Source organism: Pimephales promelas, chromosome 25 (genome assembly GCF_988280905.1).
Source record: "Pimephales promelas chromosome 25, fPimPro1.hap1.1, whole genome shotgun sequence".
In the NCBI taxonomy this organism is placed as follows: Eukaryota; Metazoa; Chordata; class Actinopteri; order Cypriniformes; family Leuciscidae; genus Pimephales; species Pimephales promelas.
The window spans coordinates 24649415-24676899 of record NC_142793.1 but is presented as its reverse complement, the minus strand read 5'-3'; the positions used below and the strand labels follow the sequence as shown (position 1 = coordinate 24676899).

Genomic DNA, 27485 nt, shown 5'->3' with positions numbered 1-27485 from the left:
TATGTGCCACTAAGGTACCAATATGCAGCCTTTGGGTACAAAAGTGTACCTTTTGAAAAGGTACAGCCCCAGTGACAGCTTTTGTACCTTTTTTTCTGTACAGTGTATATTAGTATATTATATATATATATATGAATGTTTTTATGTAGTCCACTTATCTAAAATGCAACTGCTGATATTAAATCTCTAACTGCTTGAGTTATTAAGTTTTATAAATATGCATATTTTTAATCTCTTATCAGCCTTTTTTTGGTCTCAGATTTGACATTCCTCAAAACACATAAAAACAGGCATAATTCAATCAACTCAGTTGTTGACGTACAGTAAGATTACAGAGCTGTAAAATGAATGCTTTTTTGAATAACTTTTGATCTTGAGAACATTGTTGAGATCTCTTCTGAAGCTCTCGAGGAGACACATGAGGTCTTTTTTTCTCTGCCAATTTAACATAAAACGATGGAAATGCATCCATAAAATCAACAACTGGTTCAAATGCATTGCTTAACATGGAGTTTGCATCCACAAAATATCCTTAAATACATTCCGAATCTACAAAGAACATCTAGTTCCCGCCTCTCCCGAGTCATGAAATATCAACCGTGAAACGTATGCATGGAATGATCACTCGATTGTGCAATAGACTTAAAGCCAATTTCATTATGAAAAGAGGGGGTTGAGCCTCGAAGCCTTTCATTTGCGGTCTGTGCAGCCAAAGCACGTGTTTCATGCCTGTAAAACGCTCTCATCTGTGAGTGTAAAGCTGAGGAGGAGGCGTGGATAAAGCTTGAGTTACCTGGCCTAGACTTTCACCTGAGGAGAAATGGAAAGAATTTAACAAACCAGCAGCAGTCGATGAGCCTGGAACATAAAACCGTCGGCATTCCTCCAGAGAGAGAGAGAGAGAGAGAGAGAGAGAGAGAGAGAGGAGGAACTTGACGCTCTCGGCAGGTTCACCTGAAAACATTCAATTCGCTCCTCCTTGAAAACACAGCGTTTGTAAAACCCTCAATCTTGCTTTCAAACCCGAGAACGGGACGGCAAAGCATCCTCGATCTGAACCCTGACTATGGCTCTCAGATTTCTAAGTTTACAGGGAATCAGAAAGACCCGTCGGAGAGACCGAAACAGTGTGTTTGCGTGCGCAGGTGGACCGGAGTGGCCGATGTGAGGTGGATTTCTGCACTGAGTGGACATCATGGTCAGACCCCTACGCTTGTGGATCTTTAACGTGCTCCTGTGTTTCGGCCTCATTTATTCTCGACTCGGGTGAGTGGAGGAGATGCATTATGTATATGCACTTTAAATGCAATGCAAACATGGAAAGTGCTTCTTCTGGAACATGATGTTTACATTCGGGGAGTTTATGCATTACATCAGAAGTTCAAATTAAAGCACTTTCTTTAAGCTTTTTGAGTCTGCCTTCACTCTTTTGAAATTGGTCATGCAGTATGATTAAAAAAGTACAAATATGAGCCAAAAACAAAAGCTGTTCAATGTAGGTTTGGGTGAATTATTGCACGGCACAACTTAGCTCGAGCATTTTATATCAGCTCTCTGATTTCTAATGGGAGAAAGTAAATATTACGCAACGTTTCGCTCCAAAACAACCCTAAATTTAACATTTGTTGAATAAAATCATGGAGCAATAACTTTTTGTTTGTTGTGTTGTGTTCTGCACTAAATTTGCTATAATAAATACATGTACTAAAACTGATCTCAGATCTGTACACCTGCTGTCGCTTTGAAAGCTAATAGTCTTGAAGATTGAGGGGTTTAAGGTTGTCGTGTGAGTGAATATGATCTTTACGGCTATTTTTCACCATGTTTTTCTGAGTTAAGCTGTTCGCAGGAAGATTCATCTGTGGTTTACTCTCTTTCTCTTGCTTTCACCTCTCTATACCCTCAGTAATAACAGCATGCCGAGTTGTATTTCCACATTCCTTCACCCTCTAGTTTTGCAAGACCTCACCTGAATTCTTTAGGGATTTGTTCGTATTCCAACAGAGGGTCGCCTGTCATCTAGTCTATTCATCATTTACTTTTATATTTAACTCTTTGCTCTCGTTTATTTAGTTTGTGTCAAATGCACTGCCATTCGAGAAGTTATACTGTCTGCAATGCAAAACGTAATCAGTGTATCACATCTAGATCTGCCTTTCTGCATGCACAAACAGATGAAGGATCATAGTTTTATCCATCTTTTGAAGTGGAAATCCATTCATGCCGCTGTTATTTACCCCAAACAGGCGATTATATACAGCTTACGGTAACTTATAAAATAGAAAAACTATTTTTTTTTTTCCTCCTCATTTTTGGCCTCTTGCAAGCACGTTAGTCATTATGTCAAAGCTCTGAGATTAATCATGCAATCTTTCGAAGACAGGAGATTGCTCCCAAGACCTCATATGACTGAAAGCATGCCTTGAGATCTTCAGATAATGTGGGGTCTCGTCAGGTCAAACCTGTTTTGTCACCCCTTAGGCTTGATATCTGTCACTATACCCCCTTCACCCTCTTTCTCCTACATGACATATAGGCTACAGCACATGCAGGTACAAGCATAGCATTTCACTCAGCGCATTAATAAAGCTGGCCTACAGATTTATAGCTTGTCTTTGGACTGGTGTATATGTTAACATCTACTCTTTTTTTTTCTTCTTCACGCGCTATCGCGAGGGCTAGTTTCCTAGTTAAAGATCTCAAGTCGAAATATGAATGCAATTAATCACGACTTCACACGTGGGAAGTTAGAAACTAGCCAGTAGTGATTCAATTAGCCTAAAAGTTTAGTAGGTAGCCTACAAAAAACGGTTCTACAGTTGCAACAAGCCACAATCTAGTGGGAAAGTAAACAAAGCGAAAAGTAATTTAAGAATGTTCCGTCAATTCGAGATTTTACTGTTGCTATGGTGACTCCCGCGCGAATAGGCCAACAATTTTAGTCAGCGAGCCATCTGAAAATAACCTAGGCTACATATTTATTTGCATAAAAGTAAGATGGTTGTGTGAACACACACACACACACACACACACACACACAAAGATGAGTGAGTGAGAGTAGCAATATTTTCACTTAGTAGCCTAAATTAAATGCTCACGAACACAAGTCACGTCGCTAAATAGAGAAGCAACCGACACAATACGTCTTATTTATCACATTATTAACTTAGAAAGTCTTCTATATTGCGTTTGTATATGAGGCACGCTAAGCGTGACACAAGACGAAACCCGACACATTTCGCGCCAAAAACTAACGTTACAACACAGCCAAGGAAGAATTCGCACAAAGTCTGTGTAATAAACACAAGAAAGACTTAACTTCTGTGATAGTATTTAAACCTTTAAAAGTGACGCTGTGCTTGCGTTAGGGAGCCTCGGTTACCTCTCCAGCGGGCACGGGCGCGATGTCAGTCAGTGTGGCCCCTAGTGGCCCCTTTATCCAAAAGTGGGCGGATGGTGGTGTGATGGTGCCGTCCTCTGCCCAATGGCAGCCCGGAGTCTCCGGAGAGGAGAGAGCCAATTCTGTTTCCATCCCCGAATCCCCCCAAAACCATCAGCCCGCTCCGACTGAACGAACTGCGCGATGACACAGCGCGTCTCCTTCGCACACACACACGCGTCTGGGAGTTACGCGCCGCGTAAAGGAAACTCCGTTACCGAACATCCCGGGAACTAAACGCGTTTGTTTCTCTCAGCCCGTCAGAAAAGCGTCCGTTCGCTCCATATGTCACCATGATCATCTTCTCCTCGCGCAGTGTGCTTCTGTCTGTCTACTATCCGCAGATCTTCCTCATCCTCACCAGCGGGAGCTACCTGTAAGTGTACAACATTGAAATCGGTGTGTTTCACGGGCATACTAAACTAGGCGAAAGTTTGGGCACATTTGACTGTTTCTTACGATGTTTTAAATGGGGTTTACAGACATAGCTACAGCCAGCTTATTTACAAAACTAACATTTAAATGCATGTTTGGTGGTGTTTGAGTTAGACAGTGGCTGGAAAAACCACTTAACAAGTGTCTAGCATGAATGGGATCTCCTACTGTTTTAAAACGCATCCCTCACAAAATCCCAAAGGAACACACTTAGTTTAAACGGAAAGCTTCAGAGTGCAAGCTTTTGTGGCAATTTCCATGGGATTTGTAACTTAATGGTAAATCCAGTTGTAGCCTAATCAAATGGATGAATCCTTATCTGAAGGATCTGAAAAATCTTATTAATTTCTTATTGCATTGAATACTTGACATATATGTGCATTTGTGTGATATATGTTGGTAATTACATCATTCCCAGACTTATTTTATTAGTATTATAGGCTGCTATAATGTTAATAGTCACCACAGAGAACAAGTAGACACGTCCAAACCTTTGACTGACTGTGTATAATGATGATGGATTAATAAAACATTAACATTTAGTATTGATCTACAGGGAGACTTCTGCATCGGGAGGGGGTTCATTCATTTTCTTGAATGAACTCATGATAGATTGAGTAAATATGGTTAGATAAGCTTATGAATGATGTCATGTTGGTGGTGTTGGGAAGCTCCACTTGTGCTCATGCGTTCGCTTTGATTTGACTGTATTTTGATTGATAGTTTGATCTCTTGATAAGTCCATGATGCTACAATGTTTGCTTTTTAGGTGATCTCGAAATGTGCATAATAAGTGTACAAGACATGCAGATTGTTTAATAGGGTACAACTCTTCCTGGTAGTCATTTTTAGAGTCAGGATAGATAGAATAAACTGCTTTTTATTTGTTACAGTGTTAAAGAGGATGTTAAAGTGCATATCTGGTCCTGGTTGGGAAATGTAAGAGTTGTTCAGTGTTGAAGTTGAATGGGAGAGAATTTCATTTGGCCACTGAGTGGCAGAGAAGTTCAGTAAGATTCATATATAAAGTGTGTGTGTGTGTGTGTGTGTTAAATTACGAGTTACTTTGGTTTTACAGACGGTTTCTTGAACCTTCACCTGTTCTAAACAGCACCAGGATCAATGTTACACCTTTTGCATGCTATTGATTGCAATAATACTATAGTTGTCACTCAGTTCATTCAGTCACAAACCTCAAAATCTTGAGAAAACTAGCAATTGAACATTACAACTGTTAATTTCGGGGCAAGTTGTCACAGATATTCCAGTCATATTAAAAGCTATTTAAAGACCTTTCAGCATAATATAAACAGTATATGTGCATGAAAAATTATGAAACAGCAAAAATGTAGAAGTAAACATACATGCATTTGGCCAACACAGATATTATTAATCAACACATAAAATGCATGTGACAACTTGCCCTGATCTGACTTTTATGACCAAAAAACCCCCTCTGTAAAAAAAAAAAAAAAAAAACATGTTCATGATTTGTGATCACAACATTTTTTCTTTTGTCAAGATGATTTATGCTGTTCAGATAACATAATAATTTGAGTTTCTGATGATTAAATCAATCTCCTTCATTGTATTAACTCAATTTTTCCATTTCAATGAACTTCAAATTTAAAAAAAAAAAACTACATTTTTTTAAAACAAATTGTGGGTTTATTGTGTGGAATTTTACTTTGGCAGACATAATTTAGAAAATTGTGAATTCTAAAAAAAATGAACAGACAATTAAAAGCATTGCTAGAGAAAACAAGTGTTTGTGTAATTGGACTTTTAAACGCAACGCTTTATAGCCCTTATGATAATTTCCATGTGCGTCAATTATCCCGTCTATTTACACGGAGCTCCACAAAATAACTGGCAACACTTTACAATAAGGTTCATTAGTTAGTTAACAACTTCCACAGCATGTATTTATCTTAGTTACTAACACATTATTAAAATCAAAGGTTGTATTTGTTAACATTGCACCATGAACTAACATAAACAAACAATGAACAGCATGTTAGTTAATGCATTAACTAATGTTAGAACCTTATAAAGTGTTACCAAATAATTAGTGTTACATTTGTATGAAAGTAATGTGAACATTTTCCACTTTTTCCAAAAGCTTTGTTGTGTGTCTGTCTGACCTCCAGACCAAGGCCTTGGTTTCGCAGCTGGAGACCCCAAACTCAATTTTTAAAATAGATGTGGCTTTTTGTTGCCATTTAAGTGGGTAAGCCTATGTATAGCGTTGGTTTGCACATCACGAACGACACTATTGTTTGCTTTTACATTTTAAACACTCTTTATTCGGCACAGTGCAAATTCGATACATTTTGTGGAATTAATGGCTTTTAAAGGAAGGTTAAAAAGGAAGTGCGTGGCTTTCGCTAATAGTTATGTGCATGTTTGAGTTTTTTGGGGGGAAGCAAACGCATCAGGGAATCTCTCACGTGGGGAATCTGCTTTTTAATAGTTTTATGAGGAAAATTTGGTGTAGGAAAAGTAAAAAAAGGGTTGCATACTTAAATGCAAAATAAAAATGTTTTTTCTCAGTATTTTAGTCTTGTTTTCCAGTACAAATATCTAAACATTCTTAAATCAAGATAGCCTACTCTAACTTGAGATGCTAAAAAAAATGGCATAACATATTTAATCTTGTTTTCCCGAAAAATATCTAAAAATTTAGCTGAAAAAATGAGAAAAAGAAACATTTTCCCTTTGAATTAAGTTAGAATTTTTCTTTTTTTTCCAGCAAAAACTCACTTAATTTTGATACTTTTCTTTTCCCAGAAAAACAAGACTTAGTTTATCTTGATTTTAAAATGTATAGATAGAGTATTTGTACTTTTACTTAGTTTCCAGATTTCACACAGAGCATTTGTAGTGTAAAAATAAAGATATTACAATTTATTTTTACACAAACCACATAATTTAACCTCCTAAAACCATCATAGCAGCATAAAAATGTAATCTCAGATAATAAAAACAACTTATCTTCTGAAAGATCTTAATTCACTGTGTCCCGTTATTAGAATGAAAGATCCTTTGCTATTTCGAAAGAGACATAGTTTTAATAAACGGCCGTTTTAGACGTATAACTAAGCCCATAAAAGTCACATTTCCATTTTTCTGAATGCTTGGAGATGTAGTCTGAGGTTTGAGAGTTTTCTGGTGCCAGTTCATCCATGTTGGTAGTTTAGAGTTTGTTTTAGCAGGATTTGTTTTAAGTAGAATGGACTGGGTGATAGCTGGAGCCAAGCGCACAGGGAACATTTATTTTCTTGTGTTTAAAAGTAGAGTGCATTTACTCATCCCGGGGATTATTTATTCCTCATTTACCAGGAAATCCTACTCATGTTTGAAATCTTCCTGGTGAGACAGAACTGATTTATTTTGTCATATTTTAAATGGACCACAATTAAACTTACATTTGGGGCTATTTAAGTGCAGGGTCGCTTGGTTAAAAAACACGGTTATTTTCAGATGGGAAAATACATCGCGTGTTAAAACATCCTGCATTACCTGTGTGGTCAGAAAACACGAGGGCTTTAAACGTGCAGTTAGCAGGTTGGGATTTGTATTTTAAGAGGTTGAGGTTGATGTGCATCGTAATAGATTTTCTTAAACAATCATTTTAAAATGATTCCTCATTACAGAGCTATAAAGTGAACGTTTAATTAAAAGCATTTGATTTGAGTGTTTCTCTGTGTTTTGGTGTCTTGGCACAGTTTGAGACATGCTGAGATTTACCTTTATGTGATTAAACAATACAAAGTATCTGAGAAACAGAAGACAAGCAAAAAGCACTGTGAAATGTGTGAGTTTTCTTCAGGTTTACATCACAATAACCTGCTCTGAAGGATACGGTCTATATTCAACTTGTTTAACCGAAGACATCACTTGTTTAACCAGAAACAACGTCATTTGCTACTTTATGACTGTGGATGAGCAGGACAGCCATAATAAGAGGTTTTAAATGAAAGCCAAATAAATGAAAAAAAAAGGGTGGAGCATTTCATTTGTTTCTAAAGCAGCATGTTCTGTGGTCCACAATCTGATTTATGTAGCTATGGGAAAAAAAAAAAAATTGCAGATGAAGCTATGTGATGACTATACCATATCATTAGTTTTGCAAATCCTTTGGTCTCATCCTCCAAATCATGGCAAAAAAAAAAAAAAAAAACACACACACACACACGCACACATATATGTATATGTGTGTGGCTATTTTTGACATTTGTGTTTTACACATTGTAGCTCATCATGTGGTTGCCAGGGTGTTGTTATGCAGTTGCTACAGTGTTTTAAGTAGTTTGTAGCTCGTTGTGTGGTTGCCAAGGTGTTGTTATGCAGTTGCTTATGGTGTTTAGAAGCTCATTATGTGGTTTCGTGTTGTTATGCAGTTGCTACGGTGTGGTTGCCATGGTGTTATGCGGTTTCTTATGTTGTTATGCAGTTTCTACAGTGTTTTGTAGCTCATTATGTGGTAGCCAGGGTGTTGTTGTGCAATTGCTTGCTACAGTGTTTTGAATGTGTTTTATAGCTCGTTATGTGGTTGCCAGGGTGTTGTTATGCAGTTGCTACAGTGGTTTGAGTGTTTTGTAGCTCGTTATGTGGTTGCCAGGGTGTTGTTGTGCAGTTTCTTGCTACAGTGTTTTGAATGTGTTTTGTAGCTCATTATGTGGTTGCCAGGGTGTTGTTATGCAGTTGCGACAGTGTTTTGAATGTGTTTTGTATCTCGCTATGTGGTTGCCAGGGTGTTGTTATGCAGTTGCTAGCTAGTGTTTTGAGTGTTTTATAGCTTGTTGTGTGGTTGCCAAGGTGTTGTTATGCAGTTGCTACAGTGGTTTGAGTGTTTTGTAGCTCGTTATGTGGTTGCCAGGGTGTTGTTGTGCAGTTGCAACGGTGTGGTTGCCAGGGTGTTGTTACACTGTTGCTGAAGTGTTTTGAAACTCGTTATGTGGTTGCCAGGGCGTTGTTATGCAGTTGCAGCACGTTTCAAACCCTTGTGAGCTGTTTTGCATATTTCGGGTAGCATCCTAAATAAAACGAAACGAAATAAAAACGAAAATCCTAAATATCCTAAATAAAACGAAAGTGACTAATTTGAATGCCGATTTGAAACACAAATGTGGACGTCACACAAATAGTCACATTTATTTATAAAGCGCTTTTCACAATACAAATAGTGAAGCATATGAGGGAGAGTTTGGTATTAGTGTTAATTGTGGAAAATATATATTTATTATTTATTTTTATTTAAGGATATTTAATGAAATATGCACTGCTGCTGAAAAGATTTTTTTTAATGTTTTTGAAATAAGTCTCTTCTGCTCACCAAGGCTGTCATCTTTTAATTGAAAAAATATAAAAATTAGTTAAATAATATTACAATTCTAAATTAACTGTTTTTCTATGTGAATATATGTTAAAGTGTAATTTATTCCTGCTCAAAGCTGAATTTTCAGAATCATTACTCCAGTCTTCAGTGTCACATGATCCTTCAGAAATCACTCTAATATGACTATTTGCTGCTAAAGATACATTTATGATTATTATCAATGTTGAAAACAGTCGCGCTGGTTAAAATCTTTTCTCAAAAGAATCTATTGTAACATTATAAATGTCTTTCCTGTTACTTTTCTCAGTTATTGTAACAATCAATATTTATCTCACTGTTCCTGCCAAAGGCATTTTGCATTGCATCCTGGGATTACATAGGATGCATCCTTTAAAATGTGGCCAATATCAGGTACGTCAGCACTTTTTAAACGTGTCTGTGATGCTCTCCAGTTAGGAAGCTCACTAGGTTTGGAACAGATCTATAGATTTGGCAGCAAAACTTATTCCTCATAGCGGCTCACTTAATGCCCGGGTTTGGAAGGCTTTGGAGGCGCTATATTAACGTGTGGTCGAGTGTTAGTTTGTGTTCGCAGAAGGGTTTAAATAAACACACACTTTTAGCTGCTCGCCCCTCGCAACTCCATTATATGCAGAAACAGGAGATGTTTCTTAAACACAGACCCTCGACTTCATCACACATGTGCTTTTGTATTTAAGAGTGATTCTGAAGACTTTGTGGACATGGAAACACAAAACCAGAAAAGAATCAAACCAGCCGTATCCGATTTCCAATGAACATTCCTGGTCTTTGTTCCGCACTGTTTGATCCATTTTGACGTTGGATCCATAAGTCGCAGCAAGTCTCCCGACCCGTCCACTCATGCGTGCCTTTTTTTTTTTGCTGACACACGCATTGCTTGTTGCAACTCGCCTCGCTTGCGGTGGAGTCCTCGCGGCCGGTGACGTCATTCTTCAAAGTTGGCATGCGTTTTTGCGTGAGTTTTTACAGCCCTCGTCTCTGACATGTTTGAAAGGCACATATCTGAACGGGTTCAGTGCTCGTAAACAGAGTTTAGCTCATGCAAACAGAGTGGAGAAAATACCCGGCGTGCATTTTAAGAGCGCTGTCGAGGGCTGTATCAACACCGAAAGCCTCGTGATGACAGAGATGTGTGCGTTTGGAACACGACCCACTTTGTGTGGTCACAGTTGCATGAAAATATGACGAGAATCGAAAAAAGGGGCATGAAAAATCTGATCTTTATAACCAGTAACACATTGTTCTATTCTGTTCTGTGTGCAGTAGTAATCCAGTTCTGTTTTATTCTGTTCAGTTTTATTGCTCTAATTCTACTCCGTCATGTTCAGTGGTGGGGTTCTGTTTTGTTCAATTATATTCTCCTCAGTTTTATTTTTTCATGTCGTGTAGAATGTAGAATAGAACCAGAATAGAATAGACCAAGTCATAAAGACAGACAAGAGTAGATGAAGAAAAACACTGCTGAATGTGAATGAATAAAAATACCATAGAATTGAATAGACCAGAATAGCATAAGTGAACATGAAGGAATAAAAGTAAAGTTGAACAGAAGTGAACAGTAATTAAGAATATTACGTAACTGTAGAGCAGAATAGGACAAAAACAAATAGAATAGAAATGAAAAACATAACTCTATGCGAATGAATAAAATCGAATTAAATATACCAGAACATGATAGAATAAAACTAAAGAGAATATAATTGAACAAAACAGATTTGAAGCTTGTGACGTAGAAACGCGCACAACAACCAGATCACATGTTCAACGTTCATATAAACACTACTCAGATTCATCAATAAGAATGAATTATACATAGTCGTGTATTTAGAGAAACTAATATCCCCCCCCCCCCCCTCTGTTTTCAATAATAACATCGTGCACACAACCTTGTTTTCAAAAATGTTGTAATTTACATCAACCCGCATTAATACTCCGTTATAAGGCCGGATTTACATATAGCGGCTAAAAACGCGTAGAAAACGCTGGCCGCGCCGCATTCTACTTTTTCCAAAGCGCTACACTGTAAAAAAATACTGATGTTTTAACTTAAAAAAGTAAGTAACCTGGTTGCCTTAAAATTTTAAGTTCATTGAACTGGAAAATGTGAGTTAATACAATGAAGGATATTAATTTAACCATCAGAAACTCAAAATGATATGTCATCTGAACTAAATAAATTATTTAAGTTGATTTGACAAAACAAAAAATGTTGTGATTACTACACTGTAAAAAAATATTGTTGGTTTAACTCAAAAAAGTAAGTAACCTGGGTTGCCTCAAAATTTAAGTTGATTGAACTGGAAAAAGTGAGTTAATACAGTGAAGTAGATCAGAAACAATCAGAAACTCAAAATAATAAGTTATCTCAACTAAATAAATTATTATAAACTTGATTTGACAAAAGAAAATATGTTGTGATAACAAATCTTGAAAATATTTTTTACAGTGTAGGACGGTTGCGCTCTGGTTGGTTCTTGTCACGTGACCTGCTGTGCGCTTGCGGTATTCTGAAAAGTTGTCTGAAAATGTTTATCTCGATGCGGCTTGGAAAAATTATGAGAATTATTACGTCGCTTCCATTATGAGCGCGCATACAGTTGAAATAACGAACTTGAGTGCGCAAAAGACGCGATATGTGAACTCTACCAAACCGGGCGCTCACATGACGTTAAGCATTTTCTGGCGCATAATGTGACGTTTGAGAACCTAAAACCCCGTTTCTCCCAGTCGACACGCCAACACATAACCGGCGTTTTCATAAATCTCCACTTTTTAGAAATAATCGTTTTCTGTGATAAAAACAGGGTTTTCGTGTAAATGAAAATATGATTTTTCACGTAATATAAATATCTGCGTCCTCCCTTTGTGTAATCGGGGCATTAGTCCGATTGAAACAAAAGTTGTGCATAAACGTAGCCAATGCAAGCGTCTCATTAATGTCTCTTCTGTCCCATAGGGCTCTTTCTTCTGTGGTGGCTCTTGGTGCGAACATCATCTGTAATAAGATCCCGGGTCTCGCGCCCCGCCAGCGTGCCATCTGTCAGAGCCGGCCCGACGCCATCATCGTGATCGGGGAAGGGGCACAGCTGGGCATCAACGAGTGCCAGTACCAGTTTCGCTACGGGCGCTGGAACTGCTCGGCGCTGGGCGAACGCACGGTCTTCGGGCAGGAGCTGCGAGTAGGTCAGTGGTCGTCAGGACTCAAACTATATTCAATTACAGTACATTCGGCTCACCTTTATGCCATTTAAGGTGCTGTATGTAACTTTTTTTCACTCTACTAAAGCATTATATTTAGGAAACATGCTAAGGTCACATACTTGTTTCTCTCAAAAACACTTCTATTGTCAGGTATTTTATTTGTTATTTTAAACATTCCGTGTTGCCAGTCGGTTTTTGTTTCGGTCTGTGTGGCTCCGCCCACTGCCAGTTTAACCAATAGTATTTCACTAGTTCACCTGTCTGTTTAGGTTTATAGTGAACTAACTTGGCTTTTTGTCCTTGGAGGAGGCTTGGCTTGAGCTCCGAGTTAATTCGTCAATGAGATGATGTGGGGTGGTGATGGCGCAGTGGATAAGACACATGGTGTGAGAGACCCGGGTCCGAATCCACTGTGAGATAAAAGCGAATGAATGTAAAAAATTACGTGGTGGGCTGCACGATTAATTGCAATTTCCATATAATCACACTTTAAACCGATTTGGCTTATCGTGATTAAGGCTGTTGTACTTCTGCACTTTGGAGGTGGGGCTCATTTGCATATTAATAGAGCCGCGCATACTCAATGAGGCGAGGGTGTCGGGTTACACTCAAGATATTTCAAGGCATTTTTCAAGGAATCTTTTTTTAAAGATGTCATTTTGGTGATTAAAAGATGAGTTTTAAGGGATAAAATGATTGACTAGAGGGGCACTTTAAAATGTTTTTATGCAAAACAGATCTTTCCTTTGATTTTGGGTAGGGCTGAAAGTGATTAATGGATAAACATTATCAGGTAAATGTCATTTCTGTGACGCTTTAATCTAACTGATGTAGATTTTCGGGATGCCTGTAGCGATGATGCAAGCGTGTTTTGTGATGAACAATAGAGTTGTGAAGATAAGCGTCTAGTATAAATGCAGCTTTGATTACACAGGATTCAGTTTTTTACTGTGACAAAAACTCTGAAGTCAGAAATGGGGAAATGCGCTGATATGAAAGGAGTGTGTCTTTGTGCTGTGGGCGACGCCAACATGGTTTGCATGCACACACTTGAGCCTCAAAGGCTTGCGAAAGCATGTTTGTGTTGCTGTGATTAATATAGTGCTGATTCACCTTTCTTCATTTGATTACACATTGACCGTACACACACACACACACACACACACTTAGGTTGATATCAGATGATATCAGATACGGATTACTGCATGCAAATTTGATTTGAACTACTTCTGCTGTACAGAAGAAACTTGAAAAATGAGAATATGGTGCAAAAGTTCATTTATTTCAGTAATGCATGCAACTTAAAAGTTGAAACTAATATATTATATAGACTCATTACATGCAAAGTGAGATATTTCAAGCCTTTATTTGTTATAATGTAATGATTATGACTTACATATAACCTTTTTACAATATTCTAATTTTGAATGTGGGGTTTTCATAGCTGTAAGCCATAATCATCACAACTATAACAAATAAAGGCTTGAAATTTCTCACTTTGCATGTAATGAGTCTATATAATATATTAGTTTCACCTACTGAAATAAATGAACTTTTGCGCCATATTCTACTTTTTCGATTTGCACCTGTATAAAGTATCGTTATAGTATATAGTATAGTATATAGTTTAGTGCACCATAAACCTGGATGATATTCAACCAAACTCTGCAGAATGAGTTTAACACTGTCTTAGTGAGCAATTTTGATGCACGCTAAAACTGTGAATGCATTGACCATTAAAGTTCTGTCGTGTTTTTTCACGCGACCTCTCTCCCCATTGTGTTTATACAGACGAAATGAGCTACAAACCTGGCAAACATTTGCATTTTCATGGCTTTTGTGTGAAGAGGCATTCCTGAGTGTGTTGCAGGGCACTTTGCTCTTTTACACTGTCGTTTATATACATTTCCCTCATTTGAAAGCGTTTTGTCGCTGTTTAACTGCGGTCAGACTGTGACTTCACACCAAAACGCTCTGTAAACTTCCATCACTCCAACCCCACAAAACGCATCGCAGTTCCTTTGAAATGTTACACTTCTGTGGCGAATCTTTGCCGAAGGGCTTGTTTACTAAAAAAACTGATGGAAATCTCATTTATACACATTATTATTATTATTATTTTCGTTGTTCTGAATCCAGATTTTAAGCCTGCACAACAAAACAAACCTTTAATAATGATAATATATTTGAAGAGTTCAGATGCAAAAGCCTCTAAATGCCAATGGCATTATGCCATTTGAAATTTTCTTCTAGAATGGTCATTTTTATCAAGCTTGTATATTTAAGTTCAGTAATTTCACTTAAATGGCAATGAAGATTACCTATTAATTGTCATTTAAGTGAAATTACTGAACTTAAATATACAAGCTTAATAAAAATGACCATTCTAGAAGAAAATTTCAAATGGCACTTAGAGGCTTTTGCATCTGAACTCTTCATTTTTGGTTGTAATGTATACGGACTGAAAAATGTTTCTCGGCGATGCAAAAATATATTAAGTAGGGCTTTCTTAAGTTATGTCTCTTTTTTTACTGTAAAACCTAAATTCATTAAGTTGAGCAAGTAAAAATATGTGAAAAAAGTTATTTTATCCATCAAATGCAACATGGTGTCGCCAGTAAAGTGTCCATTTGTGTTGCAGTCGAAGGAAATGTGGAGCGTTTTTGCAGAGAGTTGATTTGTACTTGAGTTCAGTGGTAAATGACGATTAAACGAAGCTGCAATGATTCCAGGAATATCTCAATCCACTCATAATAGACTGTATGAAACGATTTTTTTCTAATTGTAAATCCTCCAGATTGTAACCACTAAACTGTTCCTGCTCGTAAGGAGCTTGTCTACATCGCCGATATTCCTGTTGTTTTCGAAGAGATGATGATCAACAGACCGCAGAGTTAACTCTCTCTCTCTCTCTCTCTCTCTCCGGTCAGTTTTGGCCACATTAATAGCTGGGTTATTGAGAGTTTATGAAGAATTGACTCAAGGACGGATTGGGTTTCTGGCTAAAGAAATGGGCCAAAGTGGATCCTCGGTTTCAGAAACGGTCTGTGAATGAATATCTATAACCTCTCTCAGAGGTTAAAGCCGGATCACTGAAGCGCTGCGTGTGTCCGAATGCATCGTGACGAGCTCAGTGAAAAAATCATATATTTTAGAAAATATAATTTTATTGTCTTATAGTTATTTTTAACGTTTTTATAAGTACATTACATATCAAGAGTTTTATACATAGTTTTATTCTGTATTGATAATAACAATTTATCAATTCTATACACAAATTCTATGGTAATGCTATGTTTTTAAAAAGTAAACATTTATATGCTAATATTAAGATATATTATCATGATGTTATTTATTTATTTTATATTTTTTAATAAACATGTATTATATGTGTATATTTATGATTATTTAAAAATTATTTAAAAATATCTATATATTTATAATTTAAAAAAAAATAATTTTATATATGATATATTATAAATATATTCATTCAATACAAAAACTATAATGAATACTGCATATAATAATAATAAATATTGATAGTATCATTTTATATTATATATATATATAAATATTCATAAAATATATTATAATTTCTAAATTAATAACAATTTATATATATATATATAACAATTTTATTTCTTTATATTTTTTTATTCATATATATAACATTTATTATAAGATTAAACTCTATTTAAAGTATTGAGAATGTTATAAATTCAATGTGAATTAATTTTATAAAAAAAATTATTACAAATTAAAAGAAATAAATCAAGTAAGAGTCTAGAGCAGCCAGCAACATCATGTCTATAAAGCGCCACGTCCCCGTGCAGTGTGAGTGATTGTGTGTGTGTGTGTGTGTGTGAGAGTGTGGGAGTTTGTGTATATGTGAGAGAGTGAGTGTGTGAGTGAATATGTATGTGAGTGAGTCTGCGTGTGTGTGTGAGAGAGAGTGTCTTGATGCTCTCGCTGTGTGTGTGTGTGTGAGCATGTGTGTGTCTCAATGCGCTCGCTGTGTGTGTGTGTCTTGATGCTCTCGCTGTGTGTGTGTGTGTGTGTATGCTCTCGCTGTGTGTGTGTGTCTTGATGCTCTCGCTGTGTGTGTGGATGCTCTCGCTGTGTGTGTGTGTGTGCATGTGTATGTTTCGATGCTCTCGCTGTGTGTGTGTGTGTGTGTGTGTGTGTGTGTGCATGTGTATGTTTCGATGCTCTCGCTGTGTGTGTGTGTGTGGATGCTCTCGCTGTCCTCAGATGACGGTCAGGTTCAGGTTCTGGAGCATCCGCTTCTGCTCGGGTTCAGTGGGATCGTTTGTTTGTTCGCTCTGAGGTCGTAAGTCTCCCCAGCCGCGTCAAACGAGATTTGTTTAGTGGTTTGCTCTCGTGTTCTGAGCCAAAGCGGTCAGTCGGCGTGACGAACACACTCTTCTCCTCGTAAGGTCAGCGGATGAACACGTGAAACGAGGGTAAAGAGACACAGCGATCTTGGATTCGCTCTCAGACACTTGCCACTGAACTCTATTAGACATGTGTTTTAATATTCCTCTGGTCCTCCCGTCCAACTTCTCTGAGGGTTTTCTGGTCAGTCCAGTTTTCCACTGGCAGGATCCGAGGTTTTCCCAGGGTGCTCCTCACTGGAGTCGAGTCCTGGCCTCCTCAGATGGGCTTTATTCACTGTGGCGTGTGTGTGTGTGTGAACCCGGTGTGGACAGTAGCCTGTCTGGGAACCGCCTGCACGAGGAATGGGAAAGATTGTGAGGAAGAGCGAGACTATATTGTTGGAGAATTCAGGAAATTAAATTGGGAAGTTTTGTTTGTGAGATCGTTTGTGAGTCCTATACACACTGTATTTTTGAGTGTGTGTAATATATATATGTCTATATACGTGTATATATATATATATATATATATATATATATATATCACTGCACTATATATGTGCAGTGATTGGTTGAACTAATTTTAATCTGTTGGTGTGTGTGTGTATGTGTTGGTGTCTTATTATGTGTGTGTGTGTGTGTGTGTGTGTGAGTGAGTGAGTGAACGAGTGAGTGAGTTAGTGTGTGTGTGTGTGTGTGAGTGAGTGAGTGAACGAGTGAGTGAGTTAGTGTGTGTGTGTGTGTGTGTGTGTGTGTGTGTGTGTGTGTGTGTGTGTGTTGCTGGTCCATGGCAGCCACTTTTCTTCCTGGCACTGAATTTTTATTTCTACTTTGACTCAAACACATACACACAGTACCAGTGTTTTGGCAGGAGACTTGAACATGCCAGTGTGTGTGTGTGTGTGTGTGTGAGTGCAGGTTTCTGTCATCACAAGTTGTCTGTATTAAAGCAAAGATTATACATATAGAAAGATGCTACACTCATATATTACTTATATGAATGGGTGAAAGTGCAGAGCAATGACTGAATAAGCCCCGCCTTCTAAATAAAAGAGCCAATCAGTGATTGGTGAAGTCATTGCATCACTGCAGCTGCTGAAACATAAGCTGTTTGAATGCTATTTGAGCATAAGAAACCACAGGACAGTTCATGTCAGATTTTGTTTCTAATTTGAAATACGTCCTTTAAATGTGAGTTCGGTAAACCGTTTTTGAGTTTCGATTGGTTGTGTTTAATTGGAAGAAGAGATTGGCTATTATGGTCTACATGTGACATTTTGCACAAGGGTGAATCTAGTCCAAAAGATATTTTAGAACCTCTTTTTTTTTTCATTGTAACATTTATTTTCATGCCACGTTTAACATTTCATCTCCAATTGCTATGCCCATTAGTCACCAGTGAGATGGCCAACGTTTGCTTTCATCAATGAATTCATTTCCCCAGATTGTTGAGCTGATACTGTAAATGTCCTCCAGGCGTCATGTTAAATAACGCTCCAGATGTGTGTGTGTTTCTTGTGGTGGGTTTGTAAGGTGCTCTGGCAGGAGAATTCAGCACTTTGGACAGCACCTTGGCTTTGCTTCCTCACACTCTGAGAATCCTCCAGCTCAACAGCTGCAGTCGCTTGGCCAAAGGTGTACAAAAACACCAATATCTTTCATCTGCGCAAGCAACAGTGAATTCGCTTTTGAAATTACTTCAAAATTCGAAAACAAAATGTTTTTATATTCCATATATACTAGAGTCCATGACTAATACCCAATTAGATTGCACATGCAAAGGTTGCATATATTAGGTGTTCTGGCTGGTTGCTAGGGTGTTGCCATGCAGTTGCTAAGGTGTTCTGATTGTTTTTTAGCACAATATTATTTTGCTAGGTTGCTGCTCTGCAGTTGTAGTTTTTTAGCACAGTGTTGCTATGCTGTTTCTTCTGCGTTCATTTTTTTAGAACATTGATAGGTGGTTGCTATGCTGTTGTTAAGGTGTTGTAATTTGTTTTTAGTTCAATGTTATATGATTGCCAGGGTGCTCTGACGGGTTGCTAGGATGTTGCTATGTTGTTGTTCATTTGTTTTTAGTACAATGTTTAGTACAAGATTGTTTTTATGCAGTTGCTAAGGTGTTCTTTTGTTTTTTTTTTAGCACAGGTATGTATTTTGGCTGGTTACTATGCAGTTGCAAAGGCATGGTTATTGTTTTTCAGCACAGTGTTGTGTGGTTGCTATGGTGTTGCTATGCTGTTTCTTTGTTCTATTATTTTTTAGAATCATTTTATGTGGTTGCTGGACTGTTGCTATGCAGTTACTGAGGTGCTCTAATTTGTTTCTTGGAACAATGTTATTTGATTGCCAGGGTGTTCTGGCTGGTTGCTTGGGTGTTGCTATGCTGTTACTTAGGTGTTCTTTTATTGGGTTTTAGCACAATTCTATTTGATTGGCAGTGTGATCTGGCTGGTTGCTAGGAAGTGTTCTTTTATTCGTTTTTACCAGTTATTTGATGTCCCTTGGGTGTTCTGTTCTGGCTGGTTGCTATGCAGTTGCTAAGGTGTTCTAATCAGTGTTGAGGACAATGCTATATAATTGCCAGGGTGTTCTATCTGGTGGCTAGGATGTTGCCATGCAGTTGCTAAGGTGTTCTCATATTGGTTTTTAGCACAGATATGTGATTGCCTGGGAGTTCTGTTCTGGCTGGTTGCTAGGGTGTTGCTATGCAGTTGTTAAAGTGTTCTAATCAGTTTTTAGCATGTTATGTGGTTGCCCAGTGTATTTTCGCTGGTTGCTAGGGTGCTGCTATGCTGTTTTTTCATTACAACTCACTTAGTAAAGTAACTGCACACCTCTCCTCAGCAATGGTATTATGGTTTAATAGACAGATACGTGGGTTTGCTTAAATGTCGTCATATGAGCAACAGTAAGTGATGCTAGCTTTTCTACTACCCCAAAATACTAATTTAGCAAGTATTTGCATGCACGCATTGGCTTTTGAGTGGTGTTAAGCAGATATCACAGTGTGTTCCCTCTTCCCCCCAGGCAGCAGGGAGGCAGCATTCACCTACGCCATCACCGCCGCTGGGGTCGCCCACGCCGTCACGGCCGCGTGCAGTCAGGGCAACATGAGCCACTGCGGCTGCGACAGGGACAAACAGGGATACTACAACCAAGAGGAGGGCTGGAAATGGGGCGGATGCTCCGCGGACATCAAATACGGCATCGAGTTTTCCCGGAAGTTTGTGGACGCCCGGGAGATTAAAAAAAATGCCAGACGGCTGATGAACCTCCATAACAACGAAGCTGGGCGAAAGGTGAGGCGTTTTTTAAATCGACATTTAGGGACTTTTTTTTTTCTTGCAAAATTTACAAAATACTCATAATTATCGCCAAAAACAAAACACAGACAAACAATAATGTACGATTAGACGAAGAAAACCGAGAAAAACAAACAAACAACAACAACAAAAATGGTAAAGAAAATAAAGAATATATATATATATATATATATATTTGAGTATATATATACTCAAATACTTTGTTTCTGCAACGCCATTCATCCATTGTTTGGTTTGACTGCATGCTTGGGAAAATCGTCCAGACAATGCTTCTTAATCCGTCCTTCATAAACAAACTCCACACGGCTTCGGGGGGTTAATAAAGTCTTCTTGCGTCTAAAGCGCAACTTACGATTCGACTTAAAGGGTTAGTTCACCCCAAAATGTAAACTCTGTCAGTAATTACTCGCCCTCATGTTGTTCATCCCGCAAGACTTTTGTTCATCTTCGGAACACAAATTAAGATATTTTTGATTAAATATGAGAGCTGTCTCACTCCTTCATAGGCTTCTTAAGGGATTGAAACTGTCCGGCCCAAAAGTTATGAAAGACATTGTTAAAATAGTCCGAAAATAGCGGCGTTACACTACGTGAAATGTCACGGCGCACAGAGAAGGAAATGAATAGTCGTTATTTTTCTTTGTTTTTTGCGCACAAAAAGTATTCTCACCGCTTGATAAACTTTAGTCACTCGGACTATTTTAACGATGTCTTTAATAACTTTTCTGGGCCGGCAAGTTTCAATCCCTTAGAAGCCTATGGAGGAGTGATCCAGCTCTCAGATTTAATAAAAAAATATCTTAATTCGTGTTCCGAAGATGAACGAAAGTCTCACGGGGTTGAACAACATGAGGGAGAGCAATTTATAAGTTGCGCTTTAGATTCAAGTCGAATCCATATGTTCGTTTGGCCGTATGTTCGTTATTTTACTTTATACATTTTTAAATATGAATATTTTTCTTACACAGACTCATCGCTTTGCTTCAGAAGGCCTTTAATAACCCGCCGGAGCCGTTCTTATATAATGGATAGATGCACTTTTTTTGAGCTTCAAACTGATGCCATTATAAAGCTCGAAAGCGTCAGGGTGTTTATTAATATAAATCTGATTGTATTCGTCTGAAAGAATGTCATATACACCTTGGATGGCCTGAGGGTGAGTAAATCATGGGGTAAATGTAATTTTTAAGTGAACTACTCCTTTAATCCCTTTAACCTTCAGAAGCTTTTCTAAAACGCTTGAAAGAGGCCAACGTTAAAGAAACAAATAAAATCTTCGGGGGGAAATGTTCTTGTGCGTTCATTTGTTATTTCTCAGGGGCGTTTTAATTTGACAATTTACCAACATTGGTCGTCTTGCAGAAACATTTATCCATTTTGCTTGACTGCACAGTTGGGAAAATCTTCCAGACAAAGAGGCTTAATCTGTTTTAGATGTCAGAGGCTTTAAAACATTGAAGCTTGGAAGCACTTTCTGGCCGACGTTTAGTTAAAAGAAACAAATAACGAATTCTTTCGGAATAAAGTTCTTATCCGTTAATTCTTGTTGACAAGACAAATGCATTTAGAGCGTTTTAGCCAATCGGTGTGATTCGTCTTCAGTTTAGATGGTGCAGTTCGTCCTTCGCAGGTGGCAAACCCAGGATTCGTTCGCCAGACGAATGCTTGAACGGTTTCAGCAACTCGTTTCGCTTCAGCCAATTACTGAGTGCTTTCTCGGGTCGCTCCTTGATGCCGGTTCAAGCTCGGTTTGGCTGCTCGCCGCTTTGGCCATGTTTGTTTGTTTGATAGCTGTTAGTCATCCAAGAACACAAAACAACATGCACTGAAACAGCAGAACCGCATGCACTCGGTGACAAATGGATCTAATTAATAACACAAGGCTTTATGGTGTGAGCGAGCCGGGATTGAGCCCGGTTGCCAGTTGGAGCCGGTCCAATCCCATCGTGGGCCGCTGTATGGAATCATCAAGTCTAAAGCCTGTAACAGGATATTATTGCGAGTCTTTCTGCTGCACTGAAAACACAACCCTCGCTCCATTGAGTCAGGCTTTTATAGAGGACCCACAATGGCATTCATGGAGCCATAGCATCATATGTTAAGGGGGGGACGGGACGTACCATGTGACTCTGAATGGGGGAAGATGGAAGTTGCCACTCTGGAATTTCAATTGCTATCATACGTGTGTGTGGTTGGAGCGAGCCGGGCCAGAACTGGTCCACATTAGCGCTGTGGATATAAGCGTATCCAGGCAAATGTAAACAGCGCTGTGGGCCTTCGGACGGCTTGTGAAGTAACACATCGTTCATTTTGAAATGCCGTTTGCCTGCGGGCACACGCTGGCTCGGTGTATGTTGAATCAACATTAGTCATGAACGCATTTCTCTGCAGAATCAACGTTGATGCATTGAAGCCACGTGGAACTGATTTCAATAGCGGTACGGGTGTTCGGATTAGCAATGTTTTGCAAGGGAACAATATGTTAATTGGTTCAATAATGTCTGAAAATCCAGTTTACATTTTATGAAAACAAATTACTGCTGGGTAGAATTAATGAAACATTTTACGCGTTGTTAAAGGTCCAAGCTATTTGCTTAAAATATATACAATACATTACAAGATATAATTTTTATGTTTATATTTTACATTATTAAATATACTATATATAGCCTATATACATATAATATATATATACATTATATATATTATATTTTTCCCTTTATATTATTAAGTTATATAATTAAGTAATTGTTTAATTAATTAATTAAAATAATAATTAAGTTAACATTTATATCTACATATTATATTTATATCTACATATTTGAAATGGTGTATATATAAAAATTCTATATAGAAATTAAGTACTAAAAATAAATATTATTGTTATAGAACATATATACAATTAAAATTAAATAGAAATAATTTATAATAATATAATTATATAAAAATATATAATTATAATAATATATAAATAAAAAATGCAATGTATACATAAATAACAATGCATTTATATATATATATATATATATATATATATATATGCCTTAAACAAGGACATTTTGAAAATTAAAAATCATACTGCAATAATATATTTATTCTGTTCATTTTTTAGCATAATTCAATCAGTACCAAATTAGGAACCAATTTTTATTTAAAATGGAAAACTGGCCGCATTCATAAAGTCAGAAGGAAAGGTTAGGAAAGACAAAACTTGAATGTAGATGTTTATAAATGTCTTGCCAGAACAATCCCTCCCAACTCTTTTGTTCTTGCCCGGTTGAAATCGAGAGATCCCAGTCGGCTTTATCCGTCAGTGGCCTCGCGTGGGTCAGGATGGTTTTGTGGGATTGATCGATTAGTGTACATGTGTTTTCCAGGGAAATGATAATTGCTTCTGGTGAGGAGTCGTGCCAGACAGAGAAAAGGGGTCTGGAAAAACTCTTTCAGCATTCAATACAGTATTGATATCCAATGTAAATCTAAAAATAATAAATCTCCCTTTCTTTGCAACGTACTGTACGAGCAGATGCATCTTTGAGGATTTCGTCCGCTGTTGGTTTGCAAAAGATCTGCAATTCATTAAAAAGCTCAATAATCCACATCTAAAGTGTTTGGCTGTTGGAGATTTATATTTATTTTTCCTGCCCATAGATGTGGTGCGCAGGAAGGTAGAGGGAATTACAGAGTAGGTTTGATGGGTAACTGGAGAGCAGTATTAATGTAGACATTAGATCAGATGGCTTTTCCACGGCATGAACATGCTTGTCTCAAACAACCATAAAAAGGCAGATTTCCCAAAGCCGTTCGTGTTTTTGTCTCCGGAGTGTTCAGAATAGCACAGTATTTCTGAATTTTCTTTATGCATGGAATACATGAGATATTATATCCCACAATGCAGTGCAGTCGATCATACAAAACTAAAGAGACTAAGACACGGAACATATATCATATATAAAATATATAATAAAACATTATATTGCATATATAAAATATTATACTTCTAAATAACACACAGAACAAATATGTTATATTATAACAAATATTATATATTTTACATAATATATAGACTATTTGTTAAACATTAGGCTGTATAGCTATTGTATTTCGAACGTTTGTATTATATCATATCAAATATGATATAATACACAAATTATAAAATTAGGACTGTCAAATGATTAATCACGATTAATCGCATCCAAAATAAAAGTTTGTGTTTACATAATATATGTGGGTGCACTGTGTATAATTATTTATATATATATATATATATATATATATATACAAATACATGCTTGTATATATTTAAGAAATATTTTCATGTATATACTATATAGATTTATATGATATGTAAATATAAATATTTTATACATAAATAATATTTTTTTCTTAAATATGCATGTGTGTGTATTTATATATATACAAAATAATCATACACAGTGCACCCACATATATTATGTAAACGCTAACTTTTATTTTGGATGCGATTAATCGCGATTAATGGTTTGACAGCCCTATATAAAATACAATATTCTATAGTAAAATAGTACTTAAATATTATATTCTAATAGTATTAAATATTATTAAATATATAACTTTTTTTTAGATTAGATTCCAGATAATATGAATCTTTTACATTGTACTCCTTTTATTTTTAATATTTAGCATCGTGCCAACAATGCGCCTGTACACACACCTCGTTTTCAGACCAGCGCACCTAGGGGTGCAAATGAATTTGCTATTTAAACAAAAGTGAAAATGATAACTGCGTCGGGCTGAAACTAGCAAAAAACACTTGCGTCGCGCCTGGCGCTGCGTAACTAGGGCCCTATAATTTCCGCGATCACGGAATCGCGGACGGAATTAACGCGGAATCTAGTGTTAACGCGGAATTAGCGCGCGAGAGAGACCGAGTGTGTCCGAGAGAGCACTCGACAGTGCGCGCGAGAGACAGGAGCTGCGTCCCAATGTGCATACTATGCCCGAAATAGTATTGATAGTAATGTCACATACTATTTAGGACGGATAGTATGCACATTACGACGCAGCTAGAGTGTGACTTTTATTTTAACTTATATAAACTAATAGAATTTATTTTTACAGGACAGTTTAAAGCTCATAACCATATTTTGTTGTTACTTGAAGTACTTAGAGTGCAGTGTTATGTTGCATCATGCAGTATTTGTCATTTTAAGAGTAAATGCCTATTTTATTTGTGTACATTTTAATCATTAACATTAAAAGCTATTTTTTACAACTAAAATAACAGTAAAGGGTAAACGGAAAAAACGGAATTCGCAAAAATTAAAACGGAAAAAACGGAATTTGGGAAAAAAAATAAAACGGATTTTATAGGGCCCTACGTAACGCTGAGTGTATGATAGAGCCCATTGTTTTTCTTGCATCATGTGACTCCAGAATGCTGTTGTTTGTCATTTTTTACCAGTTTGTAAATGCTAATCTCACGAGACTCATGTTGTTGTTGTGATTTTCTGCAGGTTCTGGAAGAGCGAATGAAGCAGGAATGTAAATGTCACGGCGTTTCGGGCTCCTGCACCACCAAAACCTGTTGGACCACGTTACCGAAGTTTCGCGAGATCGGATACGTCCTGAAGGACAAGTACAACAAGGCGGTGCACGTGGAGGCGGTCCGCGCATCACGACTACGGCAGCCCACGTTCCTCAAGGTGAAGAAGACTCACGGTTACCAGAAGCCCTTGGAAACAGACTTGGTGTACATCGAGCGCTCGCCCAACTATTGCGAAGAGGACGCCAAAACGGGCAGCGTCGGGACGCAGGGGCGAATGTGCAACCGGACGTCTCCACACACGGATGGTTGTGACCTCATGTGTTGTGGGCGGGGCTACAACACGCATCAGTACACCAAGGTGTGGCAATGCAACTGTAAATTCCAGTGGTGTTGTTTTGTGAAATGCAACACCTGTAGCGAGAGGACGGAGGTTTTTACCTGCAAATGAACGGGAACGGGAGGAAGCCAGTTTTTTAATCGGCCGGATTTTGCACAGCAGAATGTATATTTGCTTTAACACGAGAGTTAAAATACTAAACTCTATCAGTAGGTACGAGCCCAGAAGTACATGCACTGACTCGCGCTCAAGGACTGCAGGATACCAATTGCATTCTGGGATTTGTAGCGTTTCTAGGGATTCGGCACGAGACGCGCCGCGTTCGGCGGCGCAAAGGAACTCGCTTGAGTTGTGTTTAAGGAGCTCAGTGCAAATCGAGGGATGTATAAAAAGCCTCTTAAAATGCCAACTGGAACCTGGTAGAGTATGTTAGTTATCCAGTCACACTGGATCTGTCTGTTTGAACACTGAAAATAAATTATTATATATTATATGTCATAGTCTCCTAAGGAACCGAAGTGCTAACGGGTAGAAATGTGTTATTTTGTACTAAGTGTAAAAAGAGAGAGTAATGGAAACAAAGACTTTGTAGAAACTCGTGACTAAGGCCCCGAAAGAAACGTTTAAAGGCTAATGATGTGTTGACTTCCGAAACCACTGTCATTTTTTTTTTGTTTTTTGTGCTCGGCTGATGCATGTTAACATCGGTTCATCTGTGTGGAAATCTAGCCGTAGGTATGCCATAGACATTTGGGCCACTTTTTCTTTTTCCAACTTGGCTTAAGCAATGTCTACGATTCAAAGATCCTTCCTCAGTTCATGAAATGTGGAACGAGTATATTTCTGGATGTGTTACAGAGTGCTGCACTGATATTTTTTCTATTCAGATACGACGCAATTAAAAGTAAAATAAATATCAAGTTGACTGACATTTGGGATTTTATTGACGGGAAAAATAACACTACGCACGATTATATGATTGTTTACCCCCTTGTGGTTGATTGCTTCTAAATTAATTGGGTTTTTTCAGTCCATTTATGAAGTTTGGACCCAAGCATTGCTGTTTTCAAGAGCACATTACATCAGTATGTACTGTATCCCAACTCCAGTATTTCAGAAGCCTGAAAACCATTAAACACACATCACCTCTCAACATAATGAACATTAAGCCCAAAAAGAATAGACTCGTCGCCATTTCCTCATTATAAATGACAAGATGAATTGCATTGGTGGCTTTTTATGCTCGTTTCCTGGCCATGTCAGCGACTGCTTTCCACTTCCATGTCTTCGAACCCCATTTGGGAACGTTGCCTAAAACGAGGCAGGGATATTCACTGACTCATATTTGAGGCCGCGCTCCCAAAAGCCGGAAATTGTGCCCGTATTGCGCAGTTCCAGTCACTCTTAATCTTAATAGGGCATGAGGAGGAAACATACATCATTAGATATCATAGTTAAATC

At 37.7% G+C, this 27485-nt stretch overlaps 1 protein-coding gene across 2 annotated transcripts; it reads left to right on the top strand.

Moving 5' to 3' along the window:
- The first annotated feature begins 712 nt into the window (after positions 1 to 712).
- Positions 713 to 26955, top strand: wnt7bb (wingless-type MMTV integration site family, member 7Bb). Of its 2 annotated transcripts, none has more exons than XM_039648223.2 (4): positions 713 to 1266; positions 12214 to 12440; positions 19865 to 20136; positions 25656 to 26955. In XM_039648223.2, the coding sequence occupies exons 1-4, from the start codon at positions 1196 to 1198 to the stop codon at positions 26133 to 26135; spliced, it is 1050 nt and encodes a 349-aa protein (XP_039504157.1). In that variant the 5' UTR covers positions 713 to 1195; the 3' UTR covers positions 26136 to 26955. The 2 variants fall into 2 exon arrangements, with proteins under 2 accessions (XP_039504157.1, XP_039504156.2); XM_039648222.2 differs by lacking the exon at positions 713 to 1266 and adding an exon at positions 3521 to 3815.
- The last annotated feature ends 530 nt before the right edge of the window (positions 26956 to 27485 follow it).

Coding starts and splice junctions, on each gene's coding strand:
- wnt7bb (XM_039648222.2), top strand. CDS start 3,733: ATGATCATCTTCTCCTCGCGCAGTGTGCTTCTGTCTGTCTACTATCCG. Junction 3,816..12,213: donor CTCACCAGCGGGAGCTACCT/GTAAGTGTACAA, acceptor TCTGTCCCATAG/GGCTCTTTCTTCTGTGGTGG. Junction 20,137..25,655: donor ACAACGAAGCTGGGCGAAAG/GTGAGGCGTTTT, acceptor GATTTTCTGCAG/GTTCTGGAAGAGCGAATGAA.